The 18,160-nt window shown below is 42.3% G+C and overlaps 1 protein-coding gene across 6 annotated transcripts in view; it reads left to right on the top strand.

Moving 5' to 3' along the window:
• Positions 1-14,426, top strand: part of CETN3 (centrin 3) — a 49,933-nt gene extending 35,507 nt beyond the window's left edge. For 3 of the 6 annotated variants that reach the window (XM_019532350.1, XM_019532352.1, XM_019532353.1), the window contains one exon: positions 1,165-3,660. In XM_019532350.1, the coding sequence (XP_019387895.1) occupies positions 1,165-1,182 (18 nt within the window). In that variant the 3' untranslated portion in view covers positions 1,183-3,660. Of the gene's footprint in view, positions 1-1,164; positions 3,661-11,350; positions 11,582-14,328 lie in introns of those variants that run through there. The other 3 variants (XM_019532351.1, XM_019532356.1, XM_019532355.1) reach the window with 2 other exon arrangements.
• Positions 14,427-18,160: the final 3,734 nt, after the last annotated feature.

Here is an 18,160-nt window from a genome sequence, read left to right as displayed (position 1 = left end):
GGGCCAGGCTGGGGAAGAGCCGCCATCTGCTCCCTGCATGCCCCTGTCCGCATAACCCACACCCGTTGCAGGGGTGAGCGGGCAGAAGATTGCAGCTCTGCTCAGGCCCCAGCCCTGCACTGTCACTGCCTCAAGATCCCAGAGTCTCTCCAGTCCCACCTTCCCATGGCCTCATCCCAACTGCCCGGCCAAGCGCTCTGCCTGTGCAGGTCCTGCGCACAGCAGTGTGTTGGGGGGCAGACAGGCCAGGGTGCCCATGCAGCAGAGTCAGATCCTGCAGTGGCAGCAGCTGGAAGGGCCTGCACCACCAGGGCTGCTGGGAAATAGTCCAGCTGCTGCACCACGTCAGCCCTGATGCACACCCAGGGCAGTGGGATTGGTCACACATGCCACAGCCCAGGTTGTCTCCCACACCTAGGCTGGGCGGGACTGAGGGGCTGTTGTGGACTGGACAAAATCCCACAGTGGCCAGCTTCGCTCTGTGGGCCATATTTTGCCCGCCTCTGCTGTAATGGCTACGATTATTACACCGGCAGTACCAAGCTAGGTGCAGACATTCGAAAAGCCTGAGGCAGAATCCATCTAATTTATACAGGTGTCTGTAAGCGGCATAGTTTAGATCAGCAGCGAACACAACACGCATCCACCCTTTGGTGAGGGGAGCAAATCTTAGACTGGGTTCCACCACTTTTAAACCAGTCGGTGTGTGCTGAATTTCTGTTATGTGTTTAGACTGGTTTCCAGTCACTTATACTGATAAACGTGTTATGTCTTTACCTGGCCTCAGTGTCTTAATTTATTTCTGTAAGACATATCTTAAATATTGTGACCCTAAAATGTGCTTTATACAACTAAATAATAAAATTCAGACTAATTTTTACAAAAACCTAATACACATCCTTTTGTTTTGTAAAGACGCAATACCGGGATTAGATACTGCTTTGGGAAGAGTTGTGACATTACTGGTTAATGAGCCAACTCAATAAAAGTGTGCATCACTTCCAGAATGTTTTCCATTTTCAAAGAGCTGCATAAACATTAATTATGTCTTTTCACCATTAATTTGCACAAGTGGAAAGAGGACTTTAACCTGATAATCAAGTTCGGTTATAGTGGATTGGTAAGAACGGCCAGGATAAAATGTATCTACTTTATATCCACTAGGGGGACCTATTGTTATGACTAAGAAAAAGGATTTGAGGTTAAAACAACAGCAGCAACAAATCAAGTATCAGGCTGAAGTTTTATAACTGAATATTTTGACTCTAACAATGTATACATATAGCTTAAAAACTTGTGTGCCTCTTCCACCTATGTAATAGTATTTTGCTGGCAAAGATGTGACTGCTAAACACGCACAAATAAAAACTAAGCAGTCTAAATGCACTGATAACTCACTTCTCTTCTGTATGTTGAATCATCTTGCAGCCTTACTGGGAAACAGAAATAAAAAGGGAAAACAACGTTGTTGTTTTGGATATGTAATGTTTATCAAGAGAATTGGAACTGATTCACTGAGGTACTATTTGTTTTTTCCAGAGAAGGAAGACAAAAAGAGAGAGAGATCTTAGTACCCATTTTTTTCTGTCCCAACATTCAAATGGCTCACCCATGCCCTAATCATTTCCTGCCTCAAGTATGCAGCCGCCTCCTCCTTTATTTAACTGCATACCGCTTGACTCAGGATGCCTCTACCAGAATCATCCTTCATGCCTTTTATCTCCCCCTGACTGGAGTCACTCCACTGTCTCTATTGTGTATGCATCAAATATAAATGTTGCCTTCTTGCTTTTACGGCCTCATATTATCCAGCCCTTTGGTCACATCTCTGGCCTGGTCTCCTTTCATTTACTCCGTGATTTCGCTGTTCCATCAATTATGCCTGTCTCAATATCCCCTTTGTTTATCTCCCGCAGGCAAATCTGCATCTTCTTCCATGCTGTTCTTTATGTATACATTGCCTTCCCCAATCCCATTTGCATGCCGCAGCCGTCATTTCATTCAAATTCATCCTGAAAATTCACTTCTCCCATCTTACCCATGAAAAAAGTTAGTCAAAAAGTGAAACAAAAACCACCACGAGATTTATCTGTCTCTCTTCTGTTAGTATCTGTATGATCCTGTTGTTACACACTCATTCTTCTCCTTTTCTCTCCTCTCAGCCATTTCTGCTCATTTATTCTGCCCACTTGTGTCATACTGAATTTAGGCTGCACACTTTGCCAAGCAGGGAATGTGTCTTTACTTATTTTGGTGAAATACCTAGTACACAACTGGGGACTCAAAAATAATAACAAGGCAAAGTATTTCTTATTGCTTACAGTGAATACTTTCTAATATCACTCCCTTTGCTATCAATAAATATCCAAGCCCTGAGAACATTCTGCTGCTCCTTAAAAAGAACATTGGTTTCAGGAATTCCTTTTGTTTTACACATTTCAATACTCTGAAGTGCTTTAGTTAAGCTGTTGTAAACCAGACAAGCTAATGGTTAAGATTATTTACAGACAAAAAGGTAACTGGATCATTTTTTAAAACTTTTTACTTTACATGTACATTGAATTTTCTTACAATTTCTAGCATAGTAAGGAACTATTGCACTAAATGACTATGTGCTGTTATCATCATAGTGTCCCATACATTAGCTTCTATGTAGGGATGTATTTGGAGATTAGGAGTAGAAATTTTAGAAGTACATAAGTGATTTAGGAGCCTACATTCTATTTTTGAAATTAGCCTATGGTGTTTAGGTACTTCAAAACTAATGCGCAGATCCTCAAATAAACATACCATGTAATGCTCATTGCACCATCTAATTTACTCGTGGTTTTTGAAAATATGACCACTCTTTTATGCAGGGAATCTTGGTGTATCATATGTGGCAAACCTCCAAGTACTTTTATTATGTATTTATTATTTCTATATATTTAAGCAGATGAAATACAGTTGAATTGTATCATTTTTATAAGGCCATGATCTGCCTAAAAAATGAGTGCGTGGCCCACTTCTGGTAGGATGAAATTAAAGCAACAATAAAAAATTAATTGGAACTGGACTTGTAATCCTTGTGAACTATAACCCCCCCCAATAATTTTTGGTGTGGGTATTCAAGGAATACAGGATTGTCTTGATTATTTTGTAAGATGAAACAGTGCAACAATAATAATCTCAGAAAGAAATAATAACAGGGAACTAAAGGGGATTTCTGGACTTCATACTTGTCTGGAAGCAAATACTGGAGGACAGAAATTTGCAAGAATGAAATTCTATATATTGCTACATTTAACAAGCCCCAAAGACTTGAAGATTCTCAGTACACATTAGCAGGAGTATGAAAGGGGTGGGACATTGCTAGGTACAGTCATTCCAAAATGTCAAGGACACCATAATCCATACAAGAATGTCACTAAAAGAAGGTGCATTTTCCTTACAAGATGGTAACTACAAGGTGAGACCATTGACTCTTGGCTTACAGACCCACAAAACAAAATCATATGAACCTGAGCAGATAGCCAATGGAATAATCAGACAGTGAATTATCTGTGGGAAAAACGATACTCATGTCAAAGCAATGTTATTGTGAGAAATGGACTGGGCTCCCAAGCAATATGCATCCTGATTACAGGCCATTTCCAAAATATTAATAAATCACATGTGTCCAAAGTTCAAGACTCAGTGTATTTCATTCTCAAGGAATGCTCAGGTTCAGCCTATGTAAAGAAAGCTAGAGTAGTTTAATCTCTTGAAAAGTGAAAGGAATTGCTTTTAACTGTTGATCTACTATGCCTCCATGTTCATGAAAGCATGTTGTTTGTTATAAGCTTTTGTATTCACAAAAATACTTCAGTTTTTATGCAAGAAATAGCAACTAGTGAAGCAGCAGCTGAATGGGTATTAGAAGATACTGATATGGAAAAAATCACATTATGCACCACTTGTCAGTTTAAAGTGTTGCTATAAAAATCATTTTTCTTACTTGCTTTTGATATCATGTCTAGTCTGTCTCCAAATCCTTTTGTACTTCACCTTTGACATAAAATTTAAATTATAAGGCAGTGATTCCCTTGCTGTCTGATCAATGAATCCACTTGAGGGCTCACAATCCAACTTCGTGTTGGCTCCAAACTGTCCATGGCCCACTTCAGGACCAACCCTCTCTGAGATAATTGAATGTCCGGGGTTCAATTATCCCACACATACCTTTCTTAAGGGATGTGATCCCTTGTTTTGGAATCATTCCTGTAAGGTGAGATCATTATCCCAGTATCTGACAGTAAAAAGGATGCTTTATCCCAGGGGTAATCAAGCCCCAGCCTGCAGGCCAGATCCAGTCCACAGCCCTGTTTTATCCAGCCCAGCCCCTCCTGCCCACCTCCCCAGTCTGAAAATTTGGCAGCAGGAGAAAGGTGGCACTGCTCCCCTACTGCCAAATTGTCAGATCCATAGCAAGTCCCATGCCCTGCGCACTGGATCAGGTGTCCACTGGTGCACAGGGCTGGGAGGGGTTGGTGCCAGGGCCCAGGTCCCAGTCCCAGCGTGTGGGCAAGGGGGCAATGCTAGACCCCTGGGGACCAATCTTGGCCCTGGCCCACTGCAGGCTAGCCCTGCCCCATTTATCATCTGGCCCACAGGGCCAAAAGAATAAGCATACTGCTTTAGCCCCATTAATTGTTTGAAGTTAGTGCATTATGCATCCACTCCACTTTGGAAGGATTTTTATTTTGTTTTGAATTATTCTTTTTCTAAGCTCCAAAGCCACATTTGAGAAAGGCCATAGTAGACAACCTTTGATCCTCTGGTTCCTGGTGGCTGTGTAAGAGGTCTAATCAGTTGCCTGATGAATCCGCTTGTACAGAGTCCTGAAACCATCATACCAAGACTTTTGATGTATGTCCCTAGGCAAGAGTATGGAGGAACAGAGGCTGTCCAAAACCTAGTACCTCCCCTGTAGACCATTAAGACAGAACCCAAAGGCGAGACTAAGTCCAGACATTCAGTGCCTCAATGATTGTAGTTTCTGCAGAAACCAATAGGTAAGAACTGCTGCTGACTGCCTAATGCCTCAGCGAGAATGGATTTCTGTGGGGATGATATCCTTTAGCCTTTCTCCAACCAAGGAGTACCCACAAGTAACCCCCTGTTACTCAGGTATAATGGAAGGGAAGGAGAGGGGACTTTTAAGAGGATGCACCAGGCTAAACTGGCTATGTGGAGCTTTAGCTGCAATGCAGGCTGGCCCTTGATTAACAGGGAAAACCCCTGTGTGGGGAAGGCATGCAATAGAAAGAAGGCATGGCTTCCAGGTGTATGTCCAGGGCCTGAGCCAGAGGTGGCAGTCTGGCCCTGCATGCGGAAAGGAGAGGAGCTCCTGAGATGGACTAGGAGGCACCTGAGCTGTCCCCTGGAGCTGCCCAGAGGGAAACAAAAGGGAGCCGATGGCCTGAGTAAAGCAACAATGCAGAGCTGGGTAGGCTTTTTAGGGAACGTCAAGATTAGAGCTCTGACAAGGGCAGGGCATAAGACATGGAGAAGAATCACAAGCACTTGAGAAGCAGGCAAAGGCAACTGAGCCCCATTAAAAGTCTATAGGTAAGTGTATCAGGCAAGCAGCCTTGTTGTGGGCCAGGGACACAGAGGGTGGAGGGGGACCTGGGCAGAACCGAAAGCAGCCTTGCCCTCAGTCAGAGATGCCATGTGGGGAAGGGAAGAGCTGAGAGCAGCCTTGCCCTGAGCCAGGTACTCTAGAGGGGCTGGGCAGAACTGTGAGCAGCCTTGTCCCTGGCCAGGGATGCCAGGTGAGCTAAGATGGATTGTGAGCAACCTAGTGTGGGCCCTAAGAGGCTGGGACAAGGCGTGAGACTGGGCCTAAAGGCCCAGAAACAGGAGATACAAAGAGGGCTGAGGCTGAGAGCAGGATCTAGATCAGCGGACCACGGCTGCAAGCCTGCAGTCAGAGAAAAGTGGGGCTGAAGCCAAGAGGGCTGAGGACTCGACAGAAGGACAGAACTGAAGACCAAGTAACATCTGTGAGGCCTGATTGTAGCTGTAGAGGCTCAAGGAGGCCATGAATTTAGCTCTTGAGGCTAGTAGAACCTAAAGGAGATGGAAACACAGAAAGAAGAAGAGAGGACCCAAGGCTCCCCAGCCTCTAAAGGCAGCCTCTGCAGCTGCTTCATGCTCAGCAACATTCATTTTACAAAGAAACTTACAGAGCTGGACTGAGATGATGGCAGAATTCACATTAAAACTCTGACAGCAGTATTATTTTTTTTTCTAGCTCTGTTCCAAAAAAAAGGTGAAAAATTTGATTCAGTAGACATGAGTGGAATCCATCACCCATTTTTAATTTTGCATAAAAGTGCCATAAACAATAATGAGTTTTTAAAGGATAAAACTATGGACTGTTGTATTTGCTGCTGTTTAATTCAGCATAAGGTCACTGTTTGACCTGATTCCTCTATGTATATACTTCATAAGGGGTATTTGTATCAAATTTCAGATACAATAATCAAAAGATTAGTTATTTGCATTGACAGATCTGTACATAGGAGGTACCTAAATATCTTATTAACCTACTTAGGTTACAGTCTTTAAATACATGTTTTTCTCTTTTGATTGATGGCTGATTTTAATGCTGTTTTTCTTTCAGCTTTGGAAAGTGGTAGTATAAGTGCAAGGGCAATGATGCTAAAATTAATAAACTAAGAAATCTTTACTCAAGAGGGACCAAAGGATACTTGTGTCTTAAAATTGATTTAAAAGTGTTCCCTCTGACTAGAATTGAGATGATGCCAAAAGAGTCCCTGCAAACTTAAGAAGCAGATTTTTATTTATTTATTTTTCACAGTATACAAAGTCTCCACATTAACTGTGCATCTACTATACTATGCAAATAGATCTAGGTCTGCTTCAATGATTGCATAAGCACATGTGTAAAATTACAAAACTAGTGAGAACAAGGAAATAATTAGTGTGAGTTCTTGCTTCTTGGTATATAAAATGGTCTTGATATTTGACGGTTTGCTATGCTGTCACTTACATCTTGAAAAGTATATTAATGGGGTTCAAAAATCCCTTACAAATTATTGTATTATTTCAAAATACAGTCAAGATTACAGAGTTTGACAAATTGTAGAATTACATGGATTTTGCTTTTTTACTAGCACTTGCTTTTCATGCTCATTAGAAGTCAGTATTGTGAATACTAATTGGCATCTTTACTCAACCTTGGGGCTCAGCCCAGTGGAATTTGATGGATTTTATACATAGCCTTCTTTGCCTTATTTGCATTTTGAAACCCTATCACATAAAAGAAAAGCAAATTTAAATGGTGGCAAGTCAATAAAAGGAATCCACCAAATCCATCAGATTCTACTAAGTTGCCACTTCAGCTAAACACAAAATGTACAGCAGTGGTACAAGCAGTACATATATCTTTGCTCTGCATCTTTAACAGACAAGTTGATTTTTCTTAAAATACCTTCAAGTGTGATTGTGCTTCAAAAAGCATCTGAAAACATAGTATTGCCTTTATTGGCTTAATAGAATTCCAGATTACAGGCCTAATTTGCACACAGATCATCAGCACGTTGAGTTTTCAATTAGGATCTGCATTTCCTTGTTCTAACTGCAAATGCTGCTCAATGAACCTGGGATCTGAAACCCACAATGCTCACAGTCTCAAAATTAATGCGGTTATAAAGCCGTGAAACTGGCAGCAACATTTACCTTCTTATCAAGTTACTACATGAATTCAGAACTGTGATAACTTCATAAAAATAATTCTTTTTCTTCTTCTGAATCTCCTGAACCAGACATTTTGTCTTCCTGCCCTCAGAACCTCTATTCTGTGTTTTCCACACACAGAAGCAGACATTCCTGATCTCTCCCCATTGCTAAGTTTAAAAATACAGAATGGAAGGCAGAAAGGCTCTAAGAAGGACTAGCAGTATTTACTCAGATATTTCCAGATTGTGATGCATTTACTCACAGCAAACAGTACCTTACTCCTCAATTGACTCCATTAGGATTACTCAGTATTCAGGCCCTGTTCAATGTACTTAAGAGTATGATAACCTAACCCCAAAAAGGTAAGGTGACTATGTGGGTGAACATTTAGGTTGATGCTTCCCTTGGACAAATTGGCTTTTTCATCCTTAATTAAATCTATGAGGAAACTGTATGGACTATTTAAAAGCATTCTTTCTGACTAGAATTGAGATGATGCTAAAAGAGTTCCTGCACACTTAAGAAGCAGATTTTTAATGATTTATTTTTAACAGTATACACAGTCACCACAACTGTATATCTGCTCTACTATACAAATAGATATAGGTCTGTGTCAGGTTTTCTAGTCCCGCTCTGAAATGAGGACTGAAATTTAAAAAATTGGCCCTTATTTCTCAGTCTTATTTGTTATTCTTCCTAGAAATGCTAAGGAAAATATTTAGTAATTGGAGATTAGGTTTTAGGTATAATAATGAAGTGATATGCACAAAATTCATAGGGCTAGATTCACAAGGGGAATTTCGGCCAGCATTGCTGTACCACATTTTTGAGCACCTGCTGCCATGTAGAGATAACAGCCTTCAACTTGGGCACCTACCCTCCCTATACAAGGGATGGGGAGACCTGGGCTCCCCATAATGGGATTTTCAAAAGCCAGAACACTGAAGTAGAAGCTGCCTGAGCTAGCAGTTAGAAAATCAAGGAGATGGATGGGACATAAGCCCTAGGTACTTGTCTGTGCTTGGGATTCACAGACATGAACCCTGTCCAGGAGTGAGGAGGTGTCTAAGTCAGGTAAGCCTTTTTTCATCAATCCCCCTACAGGGCACCAGTGTGGAAGTCAGCCAGGAATTTCAATGAACTCCCACAATTCAGAGCAGCACCTTGAAGTCTCATGCCTTTTGGCAGAATGCCCTTGCCACTGATCTATCACATAATCTATGACTGGTTTCTCTCCTATGGAAGCTTTGCATAGATAACTAAATAGTCACTGGAACCTGATTTTTTCCTACATCTCAGATGAGGGTGTAAACCACTAGGCTATTGAATCCCTCTCTCTCTTTTGGTCTCTCTCTGATTTAACAACTGTTTAATTATGTATGAAAAGTGGAACAGCATCACCCACCAAGACTGAGAGAGACCCATCCTAGAATATTCAAAGAGAGCCCAGTGCTTCAGGGATTCATCTAAGAACTGGAAGACCTGGGCTCAAATTCATGCTTCAAATCCAGCAGTAAGGATTTTAGTTGGATCTTTCACATCTCAGGAGAGTGCTCTAACTGCTGAACCATTTAAGTTAAAAAAGGGGAACCACCTCTTTCCTCATTTGTATGGGTATAGGTCTGCTTGCAGGACATCTGCTACTTTGGACCCTGCATGCAAGATAGGTAAAGGGGTGTCTAGTTTGTGAATCCTACTGGGTTTCCATGCGTGACAGCTGCCACACAGCTTGGGCTGTTATTTGATTTAGGCAGTACCTTATGCAGCAATTTAGATGTCTAAGGGACTTGGGTGACCTAAGATACCGCTGGTGTTTTTGAGAATCTAGTTGTAGGGCTCATGTGCCCAAGACCCCTCTCTAAATCTAGCTCAGATTTTAAGGCCAAAAGGGCTAATTATGAATGACTATAATGAGAAGACACATAAGGTCATCTAAGTAATTCCTGAACTAAGCCCCAAAATTTGTAACCAAATTGGTACGTATCTTCTAGGGAGACATCCAACCCTGATTTCAAAAGACTTGAAGTCATGAAGAATGTACCTTGTCCATCAGTAATTTATTCCAAAGATAAGTTACCTTTGGAGCTAAAAACTTGTATCTTATTTCCAGTTAATATTTTTCTTATGTTAGCTTCCTGTAATTTGATTTCATTATGCCTTTCGTATAGTGGAGAGCTATCTTGTGGCATGTATCTTCTTTCTCTGGCAGTACAGATAGACTGCAATAGAAAGTCACCCCTTAGCTTTCTCTCTTTGAGAAAACTACGTTTTGAGCTCCTTAAGTTTGTGATAGTAAGTTATACATTTCAGCTCACAAATCAGTCATGCATCTTTTTATGAACCTTATTCGGGTTTTCCAACATCCTTTTAAAAGTACAGTCACTTAGACAGGACGCGGTCTTCCAAGACGGATCTCACTAATACAGTCTTCAATTCTAACTTCTCTAACTCAGACATGTCTTGCTCTTAATCCATGTCCAACCTATGGACTCTCAAAGGCTGTCAGTTTAACACTTTTTTTCCTCAAGTAATAAAATTCTTAATTAAAAAAAAAGTATATTCAGAGAATCTCATATCTCAGAATAGAGTTGTAACAGCCTGGAAATTTTCCACAGTTTTGTGTTCTTTGCAAGAGACAACAGATGATATACTGAAAAAGTAACAGTCTCCACAGATACTTGACTGAAACTGAGGATGTATATCTCCTACAAAAATAATGGACCTAATAATGATAGTAGTGAGCTATGCAAACGTATCTTGTGCCTTATATACAATTATATAAACAAATACTGTTATCTTTGTGTCTTTGTCTCTTATTTATGCAAAGGGATATGCCTTTACATCTATCTATGCTGAAATAAAATGCAGAATGTTGAAGGTTCTGAAAATGCTGATTTGGTGTTGCAAAATCACATTTCAACATTGTGAACACAATGTAAAAATCAATACACTGTTAAGGAGGTAATCAAGTCACAGAAGTTCTGGAAAAGTATAATTAGATGCTTTGAGCCAAATTCTCTGCTTAAATAACTGCACCAGTTTTATCAGGAGAAAATGGAGTTACATCAGCAGAAAACGTGGCCCTCTTTTTTTAAATACTGTGTGAAAATATGGTGGAGTCTGTTCAGGTGACTGATTTAGCCTTACCTATAAGGCTATCTATACCAGAGTATAGATATATGTGACAAACCATTTGTGGGGGACCCCCAGAACCCCAAGTTTCTCTCCACTGTGCTGCCAGCTGCCCAGCTGATCCCCAAACACCTTTGACTGGTACTTTGTAAGAAGTATGGTATTTTGAAATCCTGGTAACACTCAATTTAATGGGACAAGCTAAGAAATGAGTAGTAACCTCACCACTGAAATTTTCTTACTGTTCGCAATTTTAGCCAGGATATAAGCATTATAATTATTTTTAAATGAATGTATATTTAATAATATGAAATGGTGCTGCTTCAGCACAGTCTAATGGGATCATTTGGCTTGGATCACTAGGAGTCAAGTTATCAGTTATTCTACAAAATAACTCAGTGAATGTCCTATCTAATGTCTACACAAACTACTTTCATATTCTGCAAGGTTTGCTTGTATTTATGGAAGGGTTTTTTAATACCTTTTTCAGAGCTCTGAAAAATATGAGAAGAAATTAAGTTGTTGCTGAAAAACCAAGCAGGCTGCCATCTCTTTTTCTTTTCTGGGCTAAAGTCCAATTTGCACAGCAGTTGCAAAGAAAAAGCAAACGCATCACTAGATTCAGCGAGAAATATTGTAACAGTATGTAATCTCTGTCAAGATAAAATTGCTTTGTGATTTACATTACAATAAATCCTGACCTTTAAGTGCTGCAGACTAAGCTAATCTGTGAAGTACTTTATTCTATCACTGAATCAGCGTGTGAAGCTGAAGCGAAGTGACTATATTTGTCCCACCATGGTGTTGTTGAAGAGTATGTATAGAAGCAGATTATGGTGCCTCTATACATGTGTACTCTAACAAAGGGCATAATTGAAATATTTAGCCTGTTTTTCCATTGTGAATTACTAGAATTAATTTCACTTCTTGTTTACCTATTGTAGGAAGTATAAATTAATAAGTGTATAAGTATCAAGGGTCCACATCTAAATTAACAAGTCAGGAAATGAAGAATTAAGGTTAAAAATCTGGGTTGATATTCTAGCCTTAATTCATACTGTTGTGCCTCTCCTACTCTCCCTCTCTTTCTCCTTCCTTTCATTTTTTGAGCATTGCAACTTGTCAGCCTGGATTTTTCAGTCCAAGCTTTGAATTTTTGGGCCCTTGTCTAAGTCAAATTTAAAACTATGTTTAAGTGTGGGTTTTTTTATAACTGAATTACCTCTCTCTTCTTAAGTTAGTATTTTTGTTGTTCTAGTTGCTGAAAAAAATTACCTAGAATGAATATTTCAAGAATTCTTTAATTATGTATTTACCCACTACTCCTTACCAGCAAACACATAATGTTCACTAGATTGGGTAAGTATATAATCAAGTAGTTATTAAAACAGGGATTCTTGACACATTCGCCCATAACAGAGCTGTTAAGGTTTATTGTGTCACAGTCTACTTGGAACATTTTTAGTCTATGCATTTATATATGCACTTACAGGCATTCTTATGATTATAAAGCACTTACGTCCTTTGAGCCAATCAGATCTCTGTGTTAACGGAATATTCTTAACTCTATAATTTTGCATAGAGAGCACCTCATGCTGTGGAATGAACTGCTCTGAGGGGCTTTTACTGTTACTATTAGACCACCTCATTTTAAATGGCTGAAAAGAAAGAATTTTAATATTAATAACATTTGTACTTTCTGTTTCTTCACCTTTTAATTCTTTATTTTTAATTTATATGGCTTTCTGAGGTTGCTCATATGTGCATTATTGTCTCAGTACATTCACCCTCTGGGTAAGCTATTCAAAGCAGAGTTTTGCCTTCATTGGTTTGTGTACAGTGCCTAACACTTTTGGGGTGTTGCAAGAAGCAAATAATGAATAGAAGAACAATTCCACTTTGTAGTCTGGAACCAGGCAGGGAGGCACAGAGAAGGTTAAAAGGAAATAGATGCTGAAGACCTGAAAGTAAACAATATGCCATGATGTATGATGGAAGAGAAAAGGGGAAAAGTTACATAAAGGCAGAAAAGGGAAAAGTGGTTTAATAAAAGCAAAGAGCTGCAGAAAGCTAAATGCTTTAAAATGTAATAAATCTGAAGTTGATTGTCAATTAAATGTCTCCTGTTACTACTAAATACTGCCTAAAACACAACACAACTCCTTTCTGTTATGGAGAAAATCTTTTTGTGGGTCCTTTGTGGCAATATTTTTTTTAACCTGAACCAGGTTATTTTTGATTATTTTTATTTTTGGTTTGTGGACATTTGCAAGATGTTCATATTTTGTTCCAGTTCAGAAATAGATTTTTTTTTTGATGCCTCAAAACCTTTCCCAGGTTGGGAAACCCATTGTTTTGAAAGGGGGCAACTAGAAATTGAGAAGTGATAAGTTAGGGTGTGTGTGTTAATGTAGACACGGGTGTTAATGCAGACCGCCTGAAAATTATAAAGCGGCTTTTTTTGGGTGCATTTTTGTTTGCACAACGTGTCATTCATGTTCACATGAAAAGCGCTTTCAAGTGAGTTGAGCCTTGTGTGTCATTCCCCACAGATTTCAGTAGGGGGAGTCAAATACCAATTTACTCCCTGTTATGTCTTTCTTAATTTATTACAGCAGGAGGCGCATATAAACCACCAAGGCTGACCAGTCCCCACCCCCAGACTCACACTGGGCAGTCCTGACTCTCACTAGGAGTCTTTCCTGGGTACAGTCATGGTCACCCCCAAATCCTTGTCACTTGCTCCCACCTATGCTTGTTCGGTCTGGTCTCCCTCCGTCAGTACATGATCCCAAAGACCCATCCCAATCCCAAAGACAAGCTGCTTGAATCCTCCCCTCCCATTCCTTTCCCTTCCTATCCTACCATGTTACAAATATACATTTTTTTTCTTTCATTTACTATAGTTGCTATGATAACGGCTATGGTATCATAAAATATTCAGGGTTTAGAGTAGCTGGTGGGTGGGTGTTTGTTGCCGCCTTGATTGGCAATTGCTGTTGTTGATGTTGGTAGTGGTGAGCTCTCCTGGCTTTTTTTTTCCAAAGGGGGCTCCCATTGGAACCCTCCTGTTCCCTGCCCTGGTACACTGTCAATCTGTTTGTGTAGTGCCATATCTGGCTTTTGAAGGTGTGTTGTAAATTGTTTTATAAATGTTTTTGGAATGTTTTTGAAAATGTGGCTTGCTGTTCAGCTTGGTTCCCCCACCCTGCCTAGCCTGCCAAGAGCTATAGTTAACCTTCTCACCTACTTGGAGGGGGGGGCTCATTCAGATGTGGGTGATGATGAGTAATGCCTCCCTCCCCCAAAGCACTCACAGTCTGGAAGCAGCAAACCCCTAGCCCAGTCCACATTTCCTCCCCCTTCCCCTGGCCGTTCTCCCTTCTACCTCCCTTTCGCGACACGGCATGCCCCTGTAGACGGACACAGATTTAAAGTGTAAATGAATTTATAAATGTTGGCTTGCAGGATCACGAAGGCATATCCTTTCTTGTTTGTGAATGTCCTCCCCCCCGCTCAGGACATAGGACTGGCATGTGAATGCTGTCTAAAACCCCCATATAGTTCAGGAACCCCTTCTCATTAAAGTCATCTGTGACTTGCTGCGGATTTGCCACGTGGATAATTTTGTTTGCAGGGATCTCCTTAAGCAGCTGGCATACCTCACAAGTTGCCAGCCCGACCATGCAGGCAGCCATGCCAAGCTGGTTTGCAATGTAGTGGAGGCTGAATGGGCTGGCCAGTTTTATCATGGCCATTGTAACCCTCTTGTCTGGTGGGATGGCCCAACGCATGTTAGTACCCTGCCTCGCGATGTAGGGCCCCAGCATTGAGAAGATATGATAGAACGTTTCCCTTTTCATTCAGAACATCTCCAGGCACTGCTGGTCGTTCCAAGACATCAGCACAATTCGCTCCCACCAGTCCGAGCTGCTCTCGTGGGCCCACACCATGTGGATTCTGGTCCTCTTCAGGTTTCTCAACAAAGCCCAATCAAATTCCACTTCTTCACTTTCCTCTGTGTATTCCAAGTCCTCTGGGTACCTGTATCTTATTATTGTCATTAATGCTGTTAAACCAGGAACACAACTTGCCACTGAACACTGTAGCACAACTCTGATTAATCTCAAGCGTTCCAGCAGTAATCCCCAGGTAAACACAATTTGCAGAAGTAGTGCTACCACCTCCTCCTCCTTCTGCTTACCCATGTCTTCCATATTTTCCATGTTGGAGGATGCTTCGCTGCATTGTTCTACATTGTTGCCTATGTAATTTTGGACTGGGGTACATGTCATCTGACACCCACTCACCACTCTGTCTCCTTGAGGTTTCTGTCTTCCTGAGTTTCTTCTTTGAATTGCAGAAGGAAGGAAGATTTTAAATAAATAAGGATAACAGAAAGTAGAAAATCCCAGGCCCCAACCTGAGGAGACTCCTCCCTCCCTAAGCTTTGTGGCCAGCAAAGATTCCAAAGTTACAATGTAATGGAGAGTAATATGGCCTGACTCAGCCAGCCAGCTGAATTGGGCCATTCATCTTCACCAGAGGGGGCCTCTAGGGGACTGAGCCTGGGGGCCCCCACCTGAGTGCCCCCCTTGGGACCATGCCTGGGACCCCCACTTGACCCTGCCATCTTCCTGCTGGGACATGCTCAGTAACCAGGAAGGGGTACAGGATGCCGCCCTCCCTCTCCCCCACCCGTCTACCTGGAGGCCTCTCCCTCCCTCCCTAAGCTTTGTGGCCAGCAAACCTACCAAACTTACAATGTAACAGAGAGTAGCATGGCCTGATTCAGCCAGCTGAGTTTGGTCATTCCTCTCCACCTGAGGCGGCCCCTTTGGGACCATGCCTGGAGCCCTGCCTTAACCCAGCCATCTTCCTGCTGGGACATGTTCAGTAACCAGGAAGGGGGTGCAAGATGCCTCTCCCCACCTTACCCATCCATGGCCCAACTCAGCGAGCCAGTTGAGTCAGGCCATATATCTTCACCTGAGGGGGCCCCTCAGGTACCATGCCTGGGGGCTCCCACATGAGGGGGCCCCTATCTGATGGGGCCCCTCCCTTCCTAACTAAGCTTTGTGGGTGGGGGTTGTTTAGTCTTCTTTCTTACAAGAAAATGCTGGCTGTCCACTAGCACTGGCCAAACATTTGACCTCCCTCTATCCAATAACAGTCCACCCTGCAACTTTCCAGTAATGCCATGACTCCATAACAGTTGTGCGGTCATCAGCACCAAGAAGGGCCAGTAACCAGGAAAAGCCAGTAACCAGGCTGGCTTCCTGCCTCCCTCTCACCCTCCCACTATGCAACCCTCCATTCATCCATATCATATCAAGGGATTACTCAAAGGACCATGGGAGCATATTGTTAATTGGTGTTTTATCCTATTATATTGCATTTGCTCGCAATGGCTGTACTTTAAAAAACATGTATTCACCAGTTGACTACCAATGGCACTGTTGAGTAAAAAAAATATGTCTATACTGTTTTAGCTTTATTGTAATTTCTTGTAGTTTCACAGTTTCATAATTTCATAGTTGGTAGGCTTGAAAGGGTCCTGAGCAGATCATCAAGTCCAACACCCTGCTGTGGACAGGAAAGAATGCTGGGGTCAAATGACCCCGGCAAGGTGATTATCCAGCCTCCTTTTGAAGACCCCCAGGGTAGGAGCCAGCACCACTTCCCTTGGAGTTGCTTCCAGCTCCTAGCCACCCTGACTGTGAAGTAGTGCCTCCTGATATCTAGCCTGAATCTACTCTCACTCAACTTATGGCCGTTATTCCTTGTTACTCCTCGTAGTGCTTGGGGGAACAGGGACTCTCCCATTGCCTGCTGGTCCCCCTTGGCCAGTTTGTAGACAGCTACCAGATCCCCTCTCAGCCTTCTCTTGTGGAGGCTGAACAGGTTCAGGTCCCATAGCCTATCTTCGTAGGGCCTGCCCTGCTGCCCCCTGACCATGTGGATAACCCTCCTTTGGACCCTCTCAGTGCTGGCCACATCTCTCCTAAGTGCAGTGCCCAGAACTGGATGCAATACTCCAACTGTGGCCTGACCAGTGTCCTATAGAGGGGGAGGATCACCTCCTTGGACCTGCTTGTGATGCATCTATGGATGCATGACAAGGTCTGGTTAGCTTTCCTGACCGTGTCCTCACATTGTCCTCATGTTCATCTTGGAATCAATAATGACCCCAAGATCCTTTTCTGCCTCTGTACTAATGAGAAGGGAGTTCCCCAGCCTATAGGTATGCTGTTGGTTCTTTCTCCCTAGGTGCAGTACCTTGCACTTGTCAGTATTGAATCCCATCCTATTCTTGTCTACCCACCCCTATAACCTGTCCAGATCCGTTTTCAGCCTGTCCCTCTCTTCTAGTGTGCCTACTTCTCCCCACATCTTAGTGTCGTCTGTGAATTTGAACATGGTGCTTTTCACCCCTTCGTCAGAGGACTGAGGTGTGGGGGACCCAACTGCCCACATTGCTCCAGGTCGAAAATGACCCATCCACCACCACTCTCTGACCCTCATGCCAATTTGTGACCCATCTGACTGTGTAGGTGTCGATGCCACAGTCGCCTAATTTTTTAATGAGAATGAGGTGAGAGACAGTGTTGAAGGCCTTCCTAAAGTCCAGAAAGACTATGTCCACCGTGACACCTGAGTCTAAGGATTTTGTGACCTGGTCATAAAAGGCAACCAGGTTGGTTTGACAGGACATGCCCTTAATGAAACCATGTTGGTTGCTCCTAAGCATAATCTCCCCTGCTGGTCCCCCACAGATGTGCTCCTGGATAATTTTCTCAAAGAACTTCCCTAGGATCGGGGTAAGACTAACAGGCCTATAGATTCCTGGGTCCTCCTTCCTCCCTTTTTTGAAAATGGGGACCACATTGGCCCTTTTCCAGTCCTCTGGCACCTGGCCAGAGCACCACGAGTGCTCATAAAGCCATGCCAGGGGTCCTGCAATGACCTCTGCCAATTCCCTCAACACCTTGGGATGGAGATCATCTGGACCTGCTGATTTAAACATGTGTAGCCTCTCGAAAGTTCCCTAACTAGGTCCTCTCTGACCCTTGCCCTGGTGGTGCCTCTCCTTAGTCTGTCCAGAATCCCAGTGTGGGGGCTGTCCCAGTCTCTGCTCAGAAAAATGGAGGCAAAGAATTTGTTAAAGAGGTCAGCTTTATCATCTGGTGCAACCACCAGATTGCCAAGCATGTCGTGCAGGGGCCCCATGTTACCCGGTGAATTCATTTCAATTTATTATGAAAAAAAGAAAGATGAGAAACAAAAAATTCTGATTTGT

The sequence above is a fragment of the Crocodylus porosus genome, unplaced genomic scaffold (assembly GCF_001723895.1).
Source record: "Crocodylus porosus isolate Cpor-Errol unplaced genomic scaffold, CroPor_comp1, whole genome shotgun sequence".
NCBI classification, from domain to species: Eukaryota; Metazoa; Chordata; order Crocodylia; family Crocodylidae; genus Crocodylus; species Crocodylus porosus.
Note: the sequence above shows the minus strand (reverse complement) of the source record. Positions and strands in the feature narration are given on the sequence as shown.